Source organism: Podarcis bocagei (assembly GCF_964188305.1).
Source record: "Podarcis bocagei genome assembly, chromosome: 1".
In the NCBI taxonomy this organism is placed as follows: Eukaryota; Metazoa; Chordata; class Lepidosauria; order Squamata; family Lacertidae; genus Podarcis; species Podarcis bocagei.
The window spans coordinates 136604356-136621520 of NC_138125.1; the positions used below are offsets into that span (position 1 = coordinate 136604356).

General features: G+C 39.8%; 1 protein-coding gene across 33 annotated transcripts in view; it reads left to right on the plus strand.

Annotated features, from left to right (window-relative positions):
• The window catches only part of PCBP3 (poly(rC) binding protein 3), a gene marked incomplete at both ends in the record, with an annotated part of 74795 nt that overhangs the window by 35004 nt on the left and 22626 nt on the right, over nt 1-17165 (plus strand). For 16 of the 33 annotated variants that reach the window (XM_081182285.1, XM_081182269.1, XM_081182260.1 and 13 more), the window contains 7 exons: nt 2477-2500; nt 4616-4648; nt 5516-5632; nt 6848-6979; nt 7477-7626; nt 9046-9189; nt 14679-14720. In XM_081182285.1, coding sequence (XP_081038411.1) covers nt 2477-2500; nt 4616-4648; nt 5516-5632; nt 6848-6979; nt 7477-7626; nt 9046-9189; nt 14679-14720 — 642 coding nt within the window. Of the gene's footprint in view, nt 1-2476; nt 2501-4582; nt 4649-5515; nt 5633-6847; nt 6980-7476; nt 7627-9045; nt 9190-14678; nt 14721-17165 lie in introns of those variants that run through there. The other 17 variants (XM_081182263.1, XM_081182264.1, XM_081182270.1 and 14 more) reach the window with 6 other exon arrangements.

A 17165-nucleotide genomic window follows, 5' to 3' on the forward strand; every position in this document is an offset into this window, starting at 1 on the left:
AGCAACTGATTTTTAAAAGATGGTGGAAATTATTTTAAAAACTACTTCCAGGGTGGCGCCATCGGCAATGGCGGACTCCCTCTGAACTGGAGGGACTAGCTCCGCGGGAAATGGGTCTTCTCCGCTACGGCGAAGCGGGGACCCTTTTAAAAATCACAGGCGGATGAAGCCTGTGACCATGGGACTCGGCGGGCACCTTTAGCGCCCCCCCAACTCGCTAAGGAACCCACTAACGGGCTCCGAAGTGAAGAGGGGGAAGTGGCGCGGTGCTTTGAGTCAACTGCTATTTCCGCAGAGCGAAGCCGCATAGCCGTTGCCGGAGAGCGCTGCCTTTTTCCTGGGACAATTTGGACTCTAAAATAAGCACCCGTGAGTACTTAGACTTTGAACAACTGGACATTAAATGGGGACTTGTGAGCAGAAAGGAATTGGATCTTAAAAATCTATTTTTATTTGGTACGGAACGGGAAGGTCTAAACAGGAAGTCAGCCTTCTGTTCTTTTGTAGACAGAATAAAGCAAAGACAACGTAAACTAGAGCTCAGAAAACCGCCTTTAAAGGATTGGATTTCATCATTTAAATTTGTGGAACCCCCCTTCGACAGCAGGAGAAGAAGGGGGATCTTTTTCGGACTGTTTAAAGTGAGTTTAAAGTAAAGCAACTTTCCTCCATCCTGATCCTGGAGCGGGGTGTCAGGACTGACGTTTGAAGTTCATTGACCAGAGACAAGCGTTTTTGACAGATAGCTAAAAGAAGAGAAACATAGTGATTCCACTGCTTCCCTTCACACTTTAAAGGAATAAATATTGACAAAGTATCTCAAAAAGGGAAACTTTGTTGCAAGAACAAATAGAAGTTTTCCCCCTAGAGGGAGACTGTGAAACTGTAACCAACTCCAGGGAGTCGGCAGCTGTTACAGATTACAATCATGGGAATAGGCATTTGACCTTGTAGGACAATGTATTCAGAAGCTTTGTTGTGTGCTTTCTATAAAACAAATGCCCTAGTGGAACAGTTATATGAGAAGGTGAATTTGATGGCGACTTCGACTAGAAATTTTGAACAGGCAGTGGGAAATTTTGAACAGACAGTGGGAAAATACGTGGAGCCCACCCAGGAATTAAATCAGGAGTGTGTCCTGACAGAACAGGCCCAACAGGAGTTTTCAGATTTGACAAATGAACTTGGAAAAAGCCAGATTTGGAAAGTAAAAGTTTGGTTTGGCTTGGAAATGGGGGGCTGGATTGACCCCCCTATGCTGGGATGTTTGGACTTTTCAAATCTGGCAATGGGCCGTGAGATGTTTGGGATTGTGGGGGCTCTTAATTTTGGAGGGTCTTTGAAACATGCTTTTAAATACCATATGGAATTCAGTGTTGAATATGGAAAAGGGGCTGATCTGTCAAGAAGGGTTAAAAATATTGCCAAGCTGGAGTTACCACGAGCAGGAGACAAGGGAAAATACAGTTACAAATATGAAGAAGAGCTGCGGAAGGGACATGGAAGAGACTTGAGGGCCTCGGATATAAGGTTGCCAGGTTAATGGGCTAGATCAATGGGATAATAAGGACTGACAAAACCCGGAACCAGGAGGAAGGGACGTTGGATGAAGATTGGATCTGTTTGTATTTCTTTCTTTTTTTACCATTAGAACTGTTTTATAAAATTGATGAATGTCAGAAAAATGTTGGAATGAAATTACTCGGCTTTACTAAAGATGTTTAAAGAATTATGAAAGAATATTATGGTTATGAGAAGTTGGTAAGGATAAGATTTAAGTTTTAAGCTTTAAGGTTTATTTTCCTATAGAAAGACAAGATTAAAACAGTTTAGGGTAATGTAATGACAGAATATTATGAAATATGGAAAGGATTTGCTGGGATAATTAATAACTAGGATACAAAGAAAGGGAGGAGGAGAAGGTCAAAGAAAGAAGGTAATGACAGTTGAGGATTGGAGAATAATGAATTTGTTTTTAAATGTTTTTAATTGTTTGTGGTGTATTTTTGTATTTTTTCTGTATCTTTTTCTTATTTTTGAATTTGTATTCGTATGGTTGGAAGGGGTTTGTTTTTTTCTTTTTCTACTTTGTTAACTATTTTTATTTTGTATTTTCTTCTGCTTTTATTTTATTTTGTAACACTTTGAAAATCTTAATAAATATCTTATAAAAAAAAGAAATTATTTTAAAAACTGCCATTCAGGTGAATTAGACATTTTCTTTCTGCATCCACAAATCTAAGCCACCCCAACTGGAAAGAATATAGCAGCATAATAAATACAATATCCCAAATAGGGTGCAAAGTCTATTGCGTTCTTCAGAAGAAGAGCAGTGACTGGGTTGCACCAAGAGCTCTCCGTTGGGAAGATACCCTCTGTGGCCCATATCATTTAATTAATTTCAGTCTCAGCCAAGTATGTTTATTAATGAACGTTCTTGAATTCTTACTTTGTTGCAATTTTTCTTTTAAAACAGGAAGTTGGAAGCATCATTGGGAAGGTAATTTCTTCAAACTATGCATCTTAATGCTTCAATATTGCTGTGTTTACAAACTGCACATGTGGGAGGGAAATGCCCCTTTCCCAGCTGATTTTTTAGTACAAACAAGCTGTAGTGTGTGGTTTGGTGGAATGAGATGTGTTTACTCACTTTAGATTTCTAGGTATGCCTCCAGAATTTACTACCAGTAAATTCTTTAATAGGACCGCAAATAATAATCTCCATTTATGTGAAAGAGGCCAGATGGCACGCTATACCCTGCCATTTGTACAGTTCACCTACAATCAGATTCTTCTGTTAATTTAATAATTTGCTAGAAGGTCAATCAGGTAATTTCAAAATGGCCGATGCAGACAAGTTTGTTACCTATAAGGTAGCTTTAGATGTCCTAGCAGTGAGAAAGCTGCAGGCTTCTTTTTTGATTCCCAACAGTATTGACTGCCAAGGGGATTAAAAAACATGATTTACTGTTTCAAGTTTTGACAACTTGTATATGTTTAGCTTACTTTTCAGTTGTTTGTTTTTATGAGTTGCATTGCAATGGCCATTGACTGCAAATAATAAAAATCTGACTGGCTGACTAAAATGGGACAAGCGATTCAGCTGCCCTGAACTTTCTTAAGATGCACCTTCTATATTATTATTATTTATTGAATGTATATACCTCCCTATACCCAGGGGTCTCAACCATCTACCTCAACCACAGCCTAGATATCCTTAGGTGCAAGGCAGATAGGGTGTGGCTTATGTAATGGGGAAAATCACGTCTTTCATTTTATGATTATTAAACATAAACATTTATTTCAAAAATCAAAACAGCCGCCTATTCTTCCCCTGAAAATGGTGCTATAGTGTTGTCACTCTCATTTGTTAAAGGATGCTTCCACACTAGCCAGATATTCTCTTTTAGCCAGAGCTTGATCTACAATACCAAATAGAAAAGATTAAAAACGGGGCAAAAGAAAAGACAGAAACAATTATTAGTAGTATTCTATATTTATTTATGCCCTTCCCTTTTCTCTGATGGGACTCAAGGCAACTTACAGCTAAAAACAAGAACCACTAAAAACATAGGAAAAACCAATAATTAAAATACAATTAAACATTAATAGAATTAAAACGATATACATATATAAAATCTGTTTAAAACATACCAATAATTACAAAAAAAAACAAAACAGCTCAGGACCAGTCCTTTCATTAAAAGTCTTCGCCTGCTGGTGGAGATCTCTGCATGAGGAGGGGCCATATAAAAATTTAATAAAAATACATACATAAAATAAAATAACATAATTCCCCATCTGGAAGCCCCCATGCACAAATGCCAATTGTTGCTACAACCACATCTGGAATATATTTAGAAGATATTTCAAAATGGGCTTCAAACATCGCAGGAGGTGGGGCTGTATTCTCTCCTCCATGTGCCATAGTGGTAACTTCTGAAGGTGTGCATGTACCAAGACGGGGTGTTTCTGTTTCTTTGTGAGCACCTCAAGGGGAAAGTGTGATTACAAGAGCTATGGGAGAGGTGGAGAGACAGACCCAGCTTAAAAGAAGCTGTGATTACTTTCTACAAATCTATCTGGGTCCTTAATAGAGTGGGGTCAGGCAAGAGCTGTCAGGTGCTTTAGGCCAAAAACAGCCGAGCTGTCCATTAATAAATGTAGCGGCATATTGGGTAAAGGATTTGTCTTTAACAGAGCCGAATTCTAAAATTTTCCTCAGTCTACAGGGCAAACAGGTTCACTAGATTTTTGATATAGGATGGTTATGTGCATCAACAGTGTGTTTTCCCAGTGTTGTTCCTTGGATACAGGGGGAGGAATTCACCGTTCCACCAGGGCAAGCATTTTGGCTTGCCAGATGGAAGGCTCTCCTTCTCCTTCTTCCCCCGTAGGCTGTTCCAGGAGTTCTCCCAGCCTCCTGAGCCAATTTTGAATGGAGGGGAAATCCGTCACAAGCAGCCGTCCTTGTGCAGTGCTTCCACCAATAGGACTCGTTAGTTAAATCCCTCCAATAATAAGGCAGACACGCTAAAATCCTTTATGGCATGTCTGTTAAATTTGTCTCAAAAGTGTTGATATGATTACAGCAGTTATTTTGCATCTTTTTCAGAAAGGAGAAACAGTGAAAAAGATGCGCGAGGAGGTAAGTGTCCATTCCTTCATGGTGATGTTGCAGCTTAATATGTAAACTAGTATGATGATTTCAGAATGCAAGATCACAGGTGAAAAGGGCCGTATGTTTTTGTGTGATTGAGGGGGTTAAGTTTCTTTTCATTAGTAATGTGTTGGAACATTCTGGAACAGAATGTAGGAACATTCTGCATAACTCTCACAGATGACAGCTGAAGGAGGGATCATGCTTTCCTGTGACATATGCCCAGTGCAGACAACTGTAACCCAGAGATACACAACAATCTTGTAGGGCAGAGCTTTCCAAACTTTTCATTTTGATGACACACTTTTTAGACATGCATCTTTTCATGACATGGCAATTCAGTTTTACTAGAAAACCGAGGTTAAACTAACCCCTTTTCAGCTCCAGGAGGAATGCAGGGAGCATTCATGCAACACACCTACACACAGCAGCTGACACACTAACATGTCACAACACACAGTTTGGAAAACTCTGCTATAGGGCATGTATTGCTTGTAAGATGTTCTGTTTGAGGGGTTTTTCCACACATGGTTTTACAGATATTTTTCTTATATCCAAGGTAAGATATGAGTAGACATTACATGAGTAAATATAACTAAGCAGATTATCTGAAGAAATATAACTAAGCAGGTATCTGAAGAAGTGTGCATGCACACGAAAGCTTATACCCAGAACAAACTTAGTTGGTCTCTAGGGTGCTACTGGACAATTTTTTTTAATTTCTTAATTTATTTAAGCAGATTAGCTTTGACATCATGTGTACTTCACATGTGTTGATTTTATAAATATGTGGTGCAAATAATATATCATATGTAATTACTATATGTATGACAAAGTGTGGTCCTTCCATTCTAGAGTGGTGCACGAATCAATATTTCTGAGGGAAATTGTCCGGAGAGAATTGTCACCATAACAGGCCCCACTGATGCCATCTTCAAGGCTTTCGCCATGATTGCTTACAAATTTGAGGAGGTAAGCAAATTATTTAATAATTTTACAAGAAGTTAATAGATAGGCATCTTATTGATGAAATGTCTTCACAAAACTGCCCATCAGCCCAGGAGCGAATGCAGACCTTCTAGCTGGAAAAGACGCCCCACTCTCACCTGACAGGACAGAGGCTGCCGCCTTGGGCGGTAGAATCCAAGGGGCACCAACGCAGGTGCCTCTGACAAAGCAACTGCGGTGAAGGCTTCCAGGTTTCAGGGAGGTCTTGTGAAAGCCCTGTGAAATCTCATGCAACCTCGCAAGATTTCACAGGGCTCTTTCAAGATCCTGCCAGAACCCAGAAGCTGCCACTATGTGACTCCCTGGTAAGCAAGGCTTGGTGGTGGGTGGCAAGTGGCAAGTGGCAGGCACACAGGGCAGCAGGAGGACACACAGGGCACACAGGACACAGGGAACATGTGGAACCTGCTTACAGGCATCCCTGGCATGGTATGTTGTGCTTCTCAATCCAGTTTGCAAACAGTATGGACTGATTTCTTTAGGAGGCTGGCTATACAAAATATAGTTGAGTTGAAGGGAGGTTACATTTTGTACTATAGGTTAAGATGCTGAGTAAGGTTAAATGATAGAGGGTAAGGATTTGCTGAACTAAATATCTGAATTGGAATACAAAAAGGGAGGTGTGAGGAGGTCAAGAAACTAGTGAATGAAATATAAGATATGAAAATACTAATCTTTTTTCTGTTTTGCTTAATGGCCTTTTTATTCTTTTTCTTCTATTTTGTTAACTGTTTTTTATTGTGTATTTCTTATGTGTTTTGTTTTGTAGTTTTATTTTATTTTTGTAGTTTTTCTTGGCTTTTGTATTTTATGTTTAAATTTTGAAGCCTTTGATTGTTTATGAAACTTCAATAAATATTACTTTAAAAAAGGGAGGTTACATTTTGTTTAGTTCTCTAATCTTCTAGCTCTATGATATTGTGCTAAATGTATAGCAGTTACAATCTACGATAACAATAAACTTATTCTTAAATCAGGAGATTCAAGCAATTATCTTGTAAGCTTTTGAGAGATTCACTTCTTCCTTGTGTGCAGGCATGCTTTCTTGCCTTCTCAACTTAGCAGGAATAGAACAATTCTGTTTATTCACTCACAGGCTCATCAAAATGTCCGCCTCATTTTAAATAAGGTAGCATTGTCATCTGCATCATAAGGCATTTCCTTTCTTTCTGTTCAAAGGATATAATCAACTCAATGAGCAACAGTACAGCTACCAGTAAGCCACCCGTAACGTTAAGGTTGGTTGTGCCAGCAAGCCAGTGTGGGTCGCTGATTGGAAAAGGAGGCTCCAAGATTAAGGAAATCAGGGAGGTAAGCAGAGACAGGCTTTGTAGGGCGGCTGGTGGAAAGTCTGGTTATGCAGATTCTCCCATTTAATTCAGCTTTGGGGATTTGTTGTTGTTGTTTTTGCATGGGGGGATGGGAAGGTAAAAATACTCCCTGATCTTCAGGATTAGGACAATCTTTTAAAAAGAAAAAGGGGAAAAAATAGTGGGGTGGGACTTACCATAAGAGATTTGAGGCAGCAAATTTGTTTTCCGCTTTTTCTTTTTTTAAACAACAACATTTCCATTGGGCCATTTTTAATATCAGAGATCTAATATTGTTCCTTATTTTTTTATCTTGCCTGTGCAGGCAGAAAACAATGAGGGGATAATTAGCAAAGCAAATGGGGAATTGGATTTCACTTCTTGATCCACACATGAATTCCCTGCCAAATTTTAGGTGCTTGCACAAGACTAACAAGCTGCCTGTCTATATTTACTTGTTTTCTCTTCTTCTCTCCCTACCTTCCTGCTCTTCTCCAGTCTACAGGTGCTCAGGTTCAAGTGGCGGGGGACATGCTGCCCAACTCTACAGAAAGGGCAGTGACCATTTCAGGGACCCCCGATGCTATTATCCAATGTGTCAAACAGATCTGTGTGGTGATGCTGGAGGTACAGTCTGTAACAATGGGGGTAAAGTATACAGAAAAAAACCAACAACTGAAAACTTGGACAATGTACCTTTCTTGTAATTCAGTTACTCTTTGGTATTGTTATGGCTTCTTGCTTGCTAAAGCATTCAACTAATTATGGTTTCAAGGCATCTGCAGATTACATGAATGATTTCAAAAAGACTTGAAGCAAAATAATCAGCCTCCTATAAAGACATTGGCCATAAAGCAAAGTAGCCAGTCTAGTTTCTTGCCTGTTCGTTGGATACAAAGTGGAGCATATCATGAGGAATGTATAAAAGATGGAATGGAACACTCCAATGGTACTTTAATTAAATAATAATGATTCTCCAGAAAACCAAAACTAACAGAGGAGCAAGCAGAGAAATGGTAGATTAATAAGGTCATCACTGCTATTCTTCTAATTCAGGGTGGTCCAACTTTTCATACCAAGTGGGTCGCAAGAGTACTTTGACATGGAACCTGCAGGCTGCACACTCCCATATCGTGGGGGGCGCAGAAGAGAGTGAGCCCAAAATGTGACGCACCCCCGGCCCTTATTCTGCCTTCCGAAAGGTGGATAGATGAGGCATCAGGCTTTGGGAAGGAGGCACAAGGCTCTGGCAGAGTCCTAGAGCCCTCCTACAATCTTCCCAAAGCTGGGAAAGCACTAGCTAGGATTTGCGGTGGAGCTGGACAGGCCTACAGGAATTCTAGGTGTGTATGGAACACAGGTATACCACCTAAAACTCCTCGAAATCACAATGGTCTTCTGTCGTATTCTAGTACAACCTACCACCTTTACCTTACACCCTAACACACAAAAGTTAGTTCAAACAGTGGAATAGGGTTGTGAAATGCAGAATAGGTATAGATTACATTGCAGTAGTCCTCAAATTTTGAGGTAGTGAAGGCATGCTAAGTTCCCATCTTATATTAGACAGAGTGAAGCTCTTCCAGGTGGACCTGCCATGGATGTGAAAGAGCTGTGAAAATGAATCAACCTGAAATACATTCAAAATAAAAGCTTTAATTTCTTAATTTCTAAGAACAGGTGTAGAAGCCAAACCTGTGAACCAGAATTCCCTGATTCAAATCTTACCTCAGTTTTAAATTTACCGGATGGGTTTAAAAGTGATGATTTTGTAGGTCTGTTGGAAGGATTCCTAAGACGAGGTATGTGAGATACTTTGAACACTCTAAAGCAATGTATAAATTCTAAATATTATTTATGGTAGAACCATTTTTTCTGTTAAGTGATTATTTAGCTTCTCTGTTGTCTGGAAATTGGGCACGGTAGATTCATACCTGGCATCGTAGATCCACGTGCAGATCATGGTCTGATCTTTATGTGTTTGGTTGCTCTCTAACATTCTTTTTACTAACATTTCAGGAAATCTGGTCTAATGTTCTCTCTCCCTCTCCTTGTCCCTTTTCCTAGTCCCCACCGAAAGGTGCCACCATTCCCTATCGCCCAAAGCCCGCCTCCACCCCTGTCATTTTTGCAGGTGGTCAGGTAAGAGCCGACCCGCTTGCGGCCTCCACTGCCAACCTCAGCCTTTTACTGCAGCACCAGCCGCTGCCCGTTAGTGCTCTCAGGTTTTCTTGTCTTTTCACTTGCATGATGTCATCCCACTCATGTTGCACCAAAGCACTTGGACTCAAAGCTCTCTATTGAACACAGGATGTAGCTGTTTCGTCCTCCAGATAAGAGGCATGAAAGCCATTTAGCACAGCTAAAGCTAATAGATAGTGGCTTCTGGTTCAAACAATACTCTCTACTGATCTCCTCCTTAAGCACAACATTGGAAAAGAGAATGAAGCTTCCCCTCCTGCTCTGTAGCCACTCTTGAGTGGGATCTTTGAATAGGGTGTATGTGTCCATTAACATGGATGGAACAGCAGAAATGATAGCTCATTAGCAGTGGGGTAGTTGGACAGTTCCTGAATCTCTAAGCCACCCTATAACCAAAGTTATAAGGTAAAATCATGGGCATCACATTTGATTTTGTTCATTAACGCCACATCCCAATGTGAGTGTCTAGTGGCTTGAGACAAGCATGTTAGGTGCTTGGGAAGGCATGTTTTTGCTGACATGAACAGGAGAACAAACCCTGGAGGACAAGATCCTCAATAAGGACGCATTTTAATGTGCTTTGCGGGGTGTGCTTGCAAGTGCTTTGACCTGCATAGTTGTTCATTTTGTCCTGCAATTTTTGAGCTTATGCTTATTTTAAGAATTTCAGTGCTCACAAAATCACAAAGATTACACAGGAGCGCATTAAAGAGTTCAAAAAGCAGATTTTAAAATAAGAGAAATGAGATAAAGCATATCTCAACAGAACTCTAAATGTTTCTGTGCTAAATAGTATTGAATAGCCATGTTTGAGCAATAAATGCAAATTTGATAAGCTTCAAAAGACATTCCCAAGTGCACGGGGGTCTGTTTGAAATTTTTGTCTCTTGATTATTTAACTAATTTCAGTACAATTACTCAGTTTTCTCCAGGGCCATTTTACATTAGCATCTAATTGAAATATTTTTTCTCTTTGTGACAGAGTCCAAAAATGGTACTCACAATGAAAAAGCAATGCAGTAGATTAAAATAAACTAATCATGTGTTTGAGTCTCCAAATCTTGACATTAAACCCAGGCTGTAAATTAACGGAACCAAATAACACATTGCACTGAACTTCCTTCTGCAAAAAGCTTTCATAAGGGAGACTGATTTGAGAGATTCAGCTCACAGTTTTTCCTTGCACTTTGAGAGGTGGGATTTAAGCTGGGTGGTTAGCAAAGGATTAAGGCACTTTCCTGTGCCATGAACCCAGTCCAAATCACACCACCACCTCTGGGCTACTTTTTGAAGAAGAAAATTATGTGGGAAATTCCAGATACAGAATTCCAACATACCATGCAGTTTGGCTCTATAAAAGAACCAGTTCATTTTTGTATCATACTTGATATTTTAGCAGACACAATAAAAATCATAAGCGCATGCTTATTTAATGGATAAGAGTCCACCAAAATCATAACCAGTGCTATTGATTGTAAGAAAAGTATGGAACCACATGATGTAAACACATAAATTCACAGCAAGATTAGAAATAATTAAATTTTTTATAAGCATATTCTTGCAAGTTGCCAAGTAGTAAAACTGGAAAATTCATGTTGTTCCTCCCATTTGAGTTAATGAACAGCATTTGTATACTCATACCTAACCAACTAAATATATCTCTGCAGATTTTATCTACCTAGATATTGTGCCTGACCACAAATGTTACTTCTGTTCTGTGCATTTGTGCTGATTTTTGGGGAGGATAAAAATGCCATCATGGCCCCTAACACTTGTTTATCACTCTTTACCCAGTATTTGATCCATGATGCCTTTTCTCTAAAATAGCAACCTGATGAAAGAGCTTTGGGTCCAGCTTATGATTCTCAAAAGGGAGAGTAAGACAGAAGGAACACTGCCAAATCATACTAAGAAATAAAGTGTTTGGGATCCTCATCTGTTGATCTGTTATGAAGGCTAGGGAGGCCCAAGCAATAGCAGCCTGCTTCTTTGTCAGGGCTACCAAGACAGTTAACAATACAATTCAGTACAAAATAGAATAAAAAACAATGCACCAAAGTATAGGATGGAACCAAATGGGTGTTGGCATCCACCCAGCGAAGAAAATGGAGGTGATTTTTAATTGCAGTCCCATCTCCTAATTCTCCTAATACTTCTGCAGGAATCCAATGGGGTGTGTGTGTGTTGCAGGGTGCTATGAGGGGACTAGAAATTGCTGAGAATTGCTTCCCTTCTCGCCTGTTCCACTGACAGATGCCCGCAGACACTCATAGCTCACATCACATCTGGCAAAACAAAAGCATGGCAAAAACAAAATCAAATTCAGCTGTCAGTGAATAGAGTGTTTGGCACATGAGAACAGTAGCTCCTAACATAGAAAGGTAGATGCCTTGAGCAACTCTTTCCCCGTGTCTTCTGAGGAAATACCTTATTGCTAAATTCTCAGATCTCGCAAATTACTTTTTTGGTGTCATCCAAATTGAAAAGCAACCCATTTTAGAAGGCATTCTATGTTTCCTTATACACACAAAAATGGCATATGCATTTGGGTGCGTATAGGGGATTGATTGTTTTAGTATATCATACTTTGATCTGAACTGCAGAACAACCAACATTGGAGCTACGGTGGTAAAACTGGCCTCTCCTTTCAGTCAAGCTTCCAGGAGACTTGATTTCCAAGTCAGGCTTAGGCAAACTTTGCCAGTATCACTAACAAATATTTGGGGATGTGTACATTTAAGGGTGTATTAAAATGAGGGGAAACATTTAAATTAAAAGGGGGGGAAACCAGTTGATTTGGAAATCAATATCCGGCAGCGTTTCCAACCCAAGTCTCAAGCACTGCTCAGTTCTTTTCAGCCTCCATTTATGACTCTAATTCGAGGATTTCCTCTTTCTCAAACTTTTACTTCTTAAATCCAGTTCCTTTTTTTTTCAAAGAGCTGGATATCTATTTTCCTTTACTGTTATTACTCTCCCTTTGCAAGTGGTTGTCCATTTTTATCCCATTTATATTGGAATTGTCTTTAAATCACTTTAACTTATAAGAAATGCCTTCCTGAACAATAAGCTTCTTTGGCAGAAAGGCATCTTTAGCTGTAGTTATTTATACAGTGTGTTGTTCATTTCCATTATATTCAAGAAACAGAAAAGGGTTTATTTTAGGGCAACTGCAAAACTTTATTTAGAAATTCTTGATATAAAACAAGGCAGACTCTTAAGGTTGTATCCAGTGAAATTATTCCGTTAGCTCAGGCACTTCTGCCTGTGGATCAGGACTTCCTTTCCCTGTGTGCCCTCAACCCTCTAAAGCAGATTTGGGGGAACACATGGGGAGTGAGGGACGCCAACATTAGCCCTAGTGCTAATAGGATGATTTTGTTGGAGACAGCCCTCAGATTAAGAGATTAATATACACTTCTGAACCAAGAGCCTGGCTCACTTATAAAAATTACAGATGTGCATTTGTGTTGTCTCTAGTTTAGGATCATGTAAAATACATGTGTGTAGAAAATGGGCTAATATTGCATATTTATAAACCAGCTACGTGGAAGAGGAATTGTTCTTCTCCAGGATGTGAGACTGGGATTTTGCATCATCTGTGCACAGGCTAAGGAACTGTATAGCATTACAGACTCCTTAGCAGCTGACATGTCCCATTCTAGGCTATGGTCTTATGGAATTCTAGTGGAGTAGCTGTGACAAATTAATGTGAATTTTAGACTGGGTGCTTTGCTTTGATGGGCACATTTTGGTGTGTTCTCCTAGTAGCAGTCATGTTTGAGCAAGCTTCAGAAGGTGAATATTTGAGATCTAAGATCATGGCTTTTGAGAGGAGCTACTGGAAAATGTTGGACATGGGGATATTTAGCCCAGCTATAAACTCATGGGGGACAGGTGTTGCTCCTTTCTCTAACAACTAACAAGGGCAAAGTGCTTTTATCTGACTTGAAGTGGGCCATTAATACAACAAGGGGGTTGCAGTCCAGCTTCAAAATTTCCATTCATGCAGTAAACACAGTGTGTAACAGAAATGCGCAAGAAATATTAGAGCTGTTGTTGTAAACTACTTGCAAACTATGTGGCCAAGCTACGTTGTCCACAAGAATGTATGGCAGCCTGCAAGGAATGAAGTAACACTAATATTGCCAAACTAGGGGGTTGTGCAACTGAAAGGCCACACTACAAAGCTTGGGGGCTTCTCCAGCTTGGGGGGTCAGAAGTTCTGTTTGACAGGACTAGGCACAGGTCACTGCTCAGAACTCGTGCTCCTCTTGATCCATTCTGAAGTGATCTTAGCAATGCAAATTTTTTATTTTGGGTAGGAATGAATGTGGGGGAGGATGGTTGAGGTCACAGCCATTAGTTCTGCCCCAGTACTTCTTGCATTTGCACAGAAGTCTCTGCATGTACACCTGAATGTGTGTACGCTTTCTACATGTGAACCCTGGGGAAAAATAAGGGCATGGACCACCTGCAAAAGACACTCTGAAGAACCTATGGGTATAGAGTGGTAAATAATAATAATAATAATAGTCATTTCTACCCAGAATAAATACTTGAACAGGATGTCAATTCACAGAAGCAGTTCCTCTGATGATCTGCTGTGTCTTATCATTGGTGTCTTGAGGAAGTAATATTGGATAGACCTCTAAGAATGAAGAGATGAAATATGCACTGAATCTGTGCAATATAATTGTCACACCAAACAGCAGCTTACTGGGGGTAGAGTGGATATGGGGGTAGAGTGGATTAGAGACAAAAGAGAGAGAGATAGTAAAGATGTCACCAAGTGATTTTTCTTATTATGCAATGATCACTGGAACATGTTGAGATGCCACAGACAAATGAGAAGACTGAAACTCACCATGTGCTGGCCCAATTCACATTTCCTCAGTTGAGACATTCTGTAGTAGCTCTCAATCTTCTTGCACATCTGTGTTGTTTCAGAGCATTCAAAACTGACAGAAGTGGACTCACGTGTAGTGGCCTTTGTGTATCAGCATACGTGTGTCAAACTCTGAATTAATTGTTCAGTCTCCCTAACCACAGCTTAATCTTTGTCCGTATGTGGCCTGCTCCCTGGTACACATTTGGTCTGAGTAAACCAGTTCCATATATATTATACCATGCAGAATGCCAGTTCTGCAGTTATAAAGAAAGCTGAATTTGACATTCCATATTGAACACTAGTGGAAGTTTTACGTTTTGTGACATTATTTGATAATGAAGGCACAAGAGCCCTTACAGTGGGCAACTGGCTCTCAGTTTTATTCAATGTTTCATTAGGTACATACATTTTGTCACTGTATATGACAGTGTATTTGATATGAATGTCTAAATCTGCCTAGAAGAACAGATGAGCTTAAGATACTTAGTGTATTACCATAGGGATGAGAGAAAATTATAAAACCAATTAGTTCCCTCCAACTGTGGTGTAAGTAGTCACTAGAAACTACTGACAAATTCTTACACTGTGTGTTGTTTCTCTCTTGCAGGCCTATACAATTCAGGGACAATACGCTATTCCACACCCAGATGTGAGTTTTACCTTCATTGTTTGTATAAGAAGTTTGCTTTCTTATGTCATCTGCATGCTACTGCCAAATGCAACAAATATTAATATTAGAAATTAATATTAATACAACTTTTCTCAAAGTAAATGGCCGTGTGTAGTATTGGTATTAGCCTTTAACCTATTAGCACTCAACTATACTTCTGCTGAGGACTTGGCCTGTTGTGAAATTATTGAAATTATTCTGTGCTATCCCTTTGCTACATTGTGCGTGTGTAAGTGTGTGTACAACACACAAACACACACACACAAATATGCATTTTGTGCCTCAAATATTGGCCATTCAAAACCTTTCCCTCTGCTTCTCCTCCCTCATAAATTGCCCGCAAACAGATGCACCATTCTAAGTTATACATTTGCTTATTTGGTAATATAGAGAATATACCCAGAATTGTTAAACATTGTGTGCTTCTCTCAGACTTCACTTCCTGAGTGATTCTACAATCTGTCATTGTAGATATCCTCAGTTATAATGGAAAAGATGTCTGAATACCTGATGATGCTGAAACCCTTCCTCCCAAACCTAGGGGAAAGAAATAATGTTTAAAGCTGGTCATTGTTATTCATGTTCTGGCACCCTGTCCATGGAGCAAAGTGAACAGATGTACTTATATACTTAGCAAAGGTTTGATTTGTTTCTTATGCATCATCATCTCTGAAAAGAAATATAAGCCACACCTAGACGTAATCTTCTAATGTTATTTGGAAATGTTTCTTTGGTGAGGTTAGAGATTGGCGGAGAGAACGAATCTGTATTGGGTCGGCACCATTCGAGTCTACAGGAGGGAGCTCAGTTTTACTTCTTCTTCTTAAACAACTCTTGTGTTTAGCATAACATGAAGAAGCATTCCAGCTTTGCCTTCTTCTGGAAATCAGAAAGCATCTTTTCGTATGGAGATATGTGGGCCTTCACCTGTTATCTGAAGTGGTATAACCAGGTCTGAGCCAAAACATCTAAATAGACAATATAATATTCTGAGATTTCTTTAAAAATTTCCTTTTGGGGGGCTTACTGCCAATGATGGAGAATTTCAGGCAGAGGGGAGACTAAACAGTGGAAAACCTCTCCCACTTCTCCACCCACATATAAGGTGGGGAAATTTGCTTGCAACAGTCAATCCAACCCAATATTAGTATTATTAATATTGTTGAAAGTAGCCATGACTTCCACCCCTTCCAGTCTCACACCTTTAGCTCATTGCACACTTCATCTATCAATAGGAACAAACTATAGAGTTTCATTCAACAAATGAAACTGTTGAATGGTGCAAAATGGTGAAATGTCTATCACAGCCTTACAGCCCAGAAACAGCATGAACTTTTTGCTCAGTTTGGGGGGCAACCCAGACTCCGGCCTAGAGAGAACTCGGCCTCAAGTTTTGCGTTGGTCTGAGGATATGGGTTCGCAGTGGCAGCAGCAGCAGAAGAAGGAGGAAGTTATTTTGGACAGTTTTCTTTTTGCATCCAGCTGGGTTGTATGGCTCACAGTGGCACAGTGCTGTGTCTTCTGTCAGGTAAGGCAAGTGACAGGAAAAATTTGGAAAGGAACTGAAGATAATAATAAGGAACCTACCACTGTGCCCAGTGTATAGCAGGGGCATGAATATTGTGAACAGGAATCTTCACCTCACCAAATACATCTCTAATCAGAAATGGTACAGAAAACACCAAAAATTAGAAACACTTTTCAGATGATGAAAAGTTAACTCTTTAGCTTAGAAAGTAGGAGGCTCATACCCTACAGATCCTATGTGGCTACAGTTGGGTCTATTGACTTGTTGTGAAGAAGACCTTGTTGAGAGGACCTGGAGTGTCTGTTAGACAAGGCAGCGGGGATAATCGTGGTGGGAATGGCCATGAAACAAGGCTGGCACTGCTGTTTGCTTTCATCTCAAGCCACCCTCTCATCCTCAGACAGGAAATGTACAAGTCCTCTTCCTGCTACAACATAAAATATTCCAGTTAAGCTACTAACCAAAGGGGAACTTCCTAATAATAGATTTACACAACAACCAGAAAGCCAGGATTACACTGCTTGCTTCATTAATTCAAGTGGTTGAAATAGCAGGGCATCATGTGAAGGGGAAAATTCTGCTACATTTTAAAAAAAAGACTTCCTTAGTGGTCCTGTAATAGATATGCATCAGAAGGCAGGTCATAACCTCTAAAAGTCAGAAATGGCAAGAGCATAGGGACGATGGCAAGGGATGTCACAGGCATTAGCCAAAAGGTACTTGTGACATTTGTAGAATTTTTTTAAAAATGACCAGAGCTTTGGAAAGTATCACATTTTCCCAGAAACAAAATATTGTCGTTTGAAAGCTGGAAAAGTCAGATATCTCTATAAGACAAACATTACTCCCAGGGAAAACATCTCTATCTTACGCAACTGACAAATGACAACTTGTGC